This window comes from Geotrypetes seraphini, chromosome 4 (genome assembly GCF_902459505.1).
Source record: "Geotrypetes seraphini chromosome 4, aGeoSer1.1, whole genome shotgun sequence".
Taxonomy (NCBI): domain Eukaryota; kingdom Metazoa; phylum Chordata; class Amphibia; order Gymnophiona; family Dermophiidae; genus Geotrypetes; species Geotrypetes seraphini.
Genome location: NC_047087.1, coordinates 124,922,636 through 124,928,635, shown reverse-complemented (window position 1 = coordinate 124,928,635; position 6,000 = coordinate 124,922,636). Strand labels below are relative to the sequence as shown.

The 6,000-nt window shown below is 41.9% G+C and overlaps 1 protein-coding gene across 1 annotated transcript in view; it reads right to left on the bottom strand.

The window, feature by feature from the left end:
* Positions 1-3,724: 3,724 nt before the first annotated feature.
* The window catches only part of TBX19 (T-box transcription factor 19), a 95,919-nt gene continuing 93,643 nt past the window's right edge, over positions 3,725-6,000 (bottom strand). The window contains exon 8 of the mRNA XM_033942921.1: positions 3,725-3,968. Within this exon, the coding sequence (XP_033798812.1) occupies positions 3,725-3,968 (244 nt within the window). The remainder of the gene's footprint in view (positions 3,969-6,000) is intronic.

Sequence of the window (6,000 nt, the reverse complement as noted above, 5' to 3'; positions counted from 1 at the left end):
GGCAGGATTCACAGCCACTGGGAGGACCAGGCTCTTCACCATCATGCATTAGTAACACTTGGCTAATGCCAGAATGTGCTCATAGCATACCCTGAAAGAAGTGGCAGGTCAGGCCTCTGATCACTAAGGGCAAAAGGTTTGGAAGTCATGCATGATGATTCATGGTCCTGGAGCCCCCAGACATGCACTGGAGGAGGGTGCCCAAGTTAGAAACACCAAAATTTGATGAAGCTCTGGAAATCATCTTAAAAGAAATGAGAGGTTTATTTGTCTATCGGGGCAGTGACCTAATTTTGTTTGATTTCTAAACAGTGGGATAAACTGAGTAGAGTTTTCTTTTAACTGTCATCTGTTTTGCCTAATAAAAAGAATTTGATAAAAAATCTTGTTCTAAGAGTGTGCTTATGGATTAAATCTGGATTTAGCTTCACCTTAGTCGTTTTATTCCTGCAGACACTGAGCAGCAGCCACTTTCCCTATCCTCCCTCTAATAAGTCTTGTATTACAGAGCTATAATATTTTATAGTACAGTATTTAAATTATGTGAGGTGGTGGGGAGGACACACCTCCTTCCTGTTCTGGTATCTGTTCTCTCTCCTCTGTATCACCTATTATGGCATTTTGTAAACCACTCAGAAGGTTCACTAAATGGGCAATATAACAAACTGATTAAACTTGGAAATGTAGGTGTCTGTAGCCTGCACTCTGCCCCCACAATTCTGGTGGCAAGAGGATAAATGTTCAAGGATTACAATTGCATCAAGAACAGTCCATTTTACCAATTGACAAAACAGTCATGATCCATCATCAAGAGGAACAAGTTCAATAAAAGATGACACACTGTAATACTGGCACATTGGGGCTCATTTTCAAAGCACTTAGACCACTGCAAACTACCATAGAAACCTATAGTACTATGTGTGTCTTAAGTGCTTTGAAAATGGGCCCCATTGTCTATAAAAGCCCTCATTTTTCAAGACCATTTCATTGCAGTGAAAGTAGAAGTCCTACACAATGATTCCAAATATCAATTCCTCTCATTTGACTCTTTTTGTTTCCTTTCTTGATTGCCTTAGCCCGTTACATTAACGGGTGCTAGAATATATGTCTGTCTGTCTTTATTTCTGTCTCTCTCTCTCTCCCGCTGTCTCTCTTTCTATCTGTCTCTCTCCCTGCCTCCTATGCAGCAGCATTTCTCTCCCCCCACTTCCCTGTGCAGCAGCCACAGCAGCATTCCTTCCCACTCCATTTCCCTGTGCAGCAGCATTTTCCCCACCCTACTTCCCTGTGCAGCAGCCACAGCAGCAGCATTCCCTTCCCCTCCATTTCACTCCCCCCACACCACTTCCCTGTGCAGCAGCAGCATTTCCCCCAACCCCCCCCCCCTTCCCTTCCCGCGGTCTGGCCAGCTCCCTTAGTCCCTTACCGCCCTCCCCCTTCCCGCGGTCAAGGTGCTCTGATTTACTCTGGCAAGTCCTTGATGACATCATCAGAGACGCGGCAGAGCAAATCAGGGCAGTAGAAGGCCCCAAAGTGTAGGGTGCTGCAGACACTGCTGGAGTCAGCAGGTTTGGAGTCAGGACCGCGGGAAGGGAAAGGGGGGCGGCAAAGGACTAAGTGAGCCGGTCAGACATCGGGAAAGGATGGGAGGGTCTGCACGTCAGTCAGCTTTACCGATATTTGAATCAGAGTCTTGGCGTTTTTCAGCCGTTTGCAATTTGTGAAGAAAACCTTTGCCTTTGAGTTGCTCTTAAATCCAAGCAGGCGCCCTCCGTTCAGCCAAGTTTCCGTCTCGGTTCCCTGAAGCAGGATCGAAACACCGCGAAAAACTTTAGTAAGGGAGCCAGCCAGACCGTGAATGCGGGGCCGTTGTAAGCTCGCATACGTACTCTTGCCGGCCATGGACATACAGATCAGGGAACATGCTAGTAAGAGTGCGCATGTGCAGCTAGGATTTTATTATATAAGATATTATTTACTGTATATATTTTCTTTATCCAGCTCCTATGTTTTTAAAAATCTCTTTGCTAGAATTCTTGCTTCAAGCTGTTCACACACTAGTCTTTGTTTTTGTCACTGTGATGGATGAACAGAATTCTGAGAAGGATTGGCACGGCAGCAACGGATTTATTTACAATAACTGTGCAAGCAGCAACATAGGAGAAAATTTTGAAAACTTTACACACTAATTTTTCCTTAGAAATGAATTTATAAAACCAGATTAAAAGAAAGTAAAAGATTTTGTCTTAACTGCCAACAGAATTATCATTTTCCCGAGCACCGCTGTTTTCAAACTGGCCATTAGTCATCCCTATTTGACCAACCAGGAATGGCTCCTGGTCGGCCAAAATAGCACATAGCTAACTCTCTGCCGATATTCAGTGGGAGATACACAGCTATCTGCCACTGAATATCCAGGTCAGCATCTAGCCTGGTGACTGGCTATGTTGCATGGCATAGCCAGTCACCACCAATTCAGTGGCTAAATAGATTTATTAGTTATTCAGTTTTCTATACCGTTCTCCCAGGGGAGCTCAGAATGGTTTACATGAATTTATTTAGGTATGCAAGTATATTTCTCTGCCTGTCCAGGCGGGCTCACACTCTATGTAATGTAGCTGGGGCAATTGGGCGAATAAGTGACTTGCCCAGGGCCACAAGAAGCAGTGTGGGTTTGAACCCACAACCTCAGGGTGCTGAGGCTGTAGCTTTAACCACTGAAAAGCAGTTCTATCTTTGGCTGCTAAGACTAAGCCAACCAGCCATTGGATATTGGCTTTGGCCAGCCCAAAAAGAAAACCCTGGAAATTCAGTACTGGCCACTAGATATGGCATCGGCATTGAATGTCCGGTTTCACTGCTGACCGTGGGAGATAGCCAGCTGTCTCCCACAGTTTGAATATAGGCTCCAAAGTCTTTTTCTTTCAAACATGATAAAGTTCTGGCTGCGTGATAGTGTTTTCCAAACAAAAAGGCTATAAACATTTAATCATGGTAGAGAACACTCAAGTTGTGAGCTGCTTCATAGTCCAGACAGTGAATAGGTCTGGCAAGTTATGTCTTACGCCTGGTCAATACAGATTCTGCTACTTGATCTACGGAACTCAGGAAGATGATTTACTGGTGGATATGGGTTCTAATCTAGTCACCTTTTTTATTACACAGTCATAAAGAAGACCAACTGCAATGGATACTATAATAATGCTTGGTGAATGGTTGAAGAGGGTGGGCACAACTGTCCAAGTGTTTAATTTTTATAGGAATTTTATATTTGATGTTACAGCCAGCAGGGTCAGAACTGATGTAAAATTTATGTGCCTCAATGAAAAATCATAGTATCTTAACTTCATCATGGCAGCTTGTGAATGAAAAGTCTAGTCTGATTTCAGTGGATTTTCTGTAATTGGTATATTATCCACCCCTGATCCAGAGTTTTTGTACACTCATGAGTTCCAGAGTGGATATAAACCATTATTATTATTTTATGGATGTAGGACTTTTTTGAGCTGGAAAATTAGTCTTGACAGAATAGTCAAGTCTGCCCATATGTTGAGTGTGTGAAGTTCCCCACCCCCACCTTCACAGTACTGTGTTGGCACTGAAGATTCTCCTGTAGTAGAATTTGTAACTTTGAAGAGGGAAATCTCCCACAAGTGGTGCCTTCCAGTTCCAAACACCTGTGATGAGTGCTGCCTTAGTCATTGGATTAGTGAGAAGGTTCACATTAGAAGGAATGGGAGGATGATACAGATGTCCAGGTGGATACAGCTAGCCTGGCAAGAGCTCCATCTCCTTGGATCTCCATGTTACTATTCACTGTTCCCTGTAGTGGGAGAGAGGTAAATGAAGCTGAGGTGATAGGCAGTAAAGTTCCCCACTTGAATGTAATAGTAGGACTTACTGTGTCATTTCCTGGGCTGGATATGTTAATGGCACTGTTACTGACCGTCCACAGGCATGGGTAGTGGCTGAAAAGAATAGGCAAAAATTGTATTGAGACCAATCTTAGAATATTACACAAATTCATATTCTTAAAACCTATGTCACAAGATAGCTCAGTAGCAGAGAAAATATCCAAGACATGATTCTGTGGCATTGCACTATTGTATTTGGTAAAACTTTCCTGTGAAAGAATGTCTTTTGTAATATCCCACCTCTGTGGCTGCTTCAGCCATGACTGAATTATTTGTAACAAGGTGGCAGAATTTTGTTCTGTGCAGATTTTGTTCATTCTCCAAGGACAAACAGGCAATGACTTCACACATGTGGAGTGATGTCATCCCAGTGTGGACACTTCGGTGTACTGTCACTTTAAATCTGTGAGGCAGTGCCCACACTGCATTCTTGGAGTTTTCCATGGAATAGAGAGGTTGTATTTTCAATCTCTCTTCAGCATGTCATACTTTTTTGTGATTTTGGTACCTTCCCATACAGGTTTTCTCTTTCTTCATAATTTTTCTTATTTTGCCATTTTGTATTATTGTAGCAAATTTTTGTTTATGAGGCCTTCCAGGTCCCTAAAATCCTTGTGGACAGGAACATCAACAGTTTTCAACTCATCGAGTACTCAAGCTCCCCAGGCCATTGAGCCTTTTGACCTCATGATGGCTGTTTTCCCCTCCATGTCAAAGAGGGTGCCAAATAGCTTTAAAAAGTGGGCTGGGTGCAGTAGAACCTTATCAGGCTCTGACCCCCATAGTTGATGTGTTTAGTGCATGGGTCTTAAGAAGAACTATTTTTAGTAATTTGTAATTTCTCTCTAAAATCCAGCATGGTACTGGAAGACTGGAGACTGGCCAATGAGTCTGATATCAGTGCCAGGCAGAATAGTAGACACTATTATAAAGAACAATATGACAGAACATATACATAAGCATGGATTAATGAGAGATAGCCAATATGGATTTAGTTAAGATAAATCTTCCCTCACCAATCTACTACAGTTCTTTGAAGGGGAGAATGAATATGTGGATAAAGGTGAGCCAGTTGATATTGTGTATTTGGATTTTCAAAAGGCATTTGACAAAGTACCTCATGAAAGACTTTGAGGAAATTAGAAAGTCATGGGATATGAGTTAATCCATAAGGACATTATGAACTGGTTGAAAGACAGAAAACAGAGAGTAGGTTTAAATGGTGAATATTCTCAATAGAGAAGGGTAAGTGGGGTCTCAGGGGTCTGTGCTGAGACTGATGCTTTTTAACATATTTATAAATGATCTAGAGATGGGAATAACTATTAAGATAATTAAATATGTTGATGACACAAAGTTGTTCATAGTTGTTAAGTCAAAAGAAGATTGTGAAAATTTGCAAGAGGACCTTGTGAAACTGGGCATCAAAATGGCAAATGATGTTTAATGTGAGCAAGGGCAAAGTGACGCATGTGTGAAAGAGGAACCCGAACTATAGCTATATGATGCAGGGTTCCACGTTAGGAGTCATCACCCCAAAAAAGATCTAGGTGTCATCATTGAGGTTACGTTGAAGTCCTCAGCTCAATGTGCAGTGGTGGCAGCTAAGAAAGCAAATAGAATGTTAGGAATTATCAGGAAAGGAATGGAAAACAAAGGTGAAAATGTTATAATGCCTTTGTATTGCTCTATGGTACAGCCACACCTTTAATACTGTGTGCAATTCTAGTCGTCGTATCTCAAAAAAAGATATAGCAGAATTAGAAAAGGTACAGAGAAGGGTGACAAAAACGATAAAAGAGATGGGATAACTTCTCTATGAGAAAAGGCTAAAGTGGCTAAGACTCTTCAGCCTGGAGTAGAGACAGCTCAGGGATGATATGATAGAGATCTATAAAATACTGAGTGGAGTAGAAAGGGTAGATGTGAGTCGCTTGTTTACTCTTTCCAAAAATACTAGGACTGGGAGGCATGCGATGAAGCTACTAAAGTAGTAGATTTAAAACAAACCGAAGAAAATGTTTCTTCACTCAATATGTAATTAAACTCTGGAATTCATTGCTGGAGAATGTAGTGAAATCAGTTA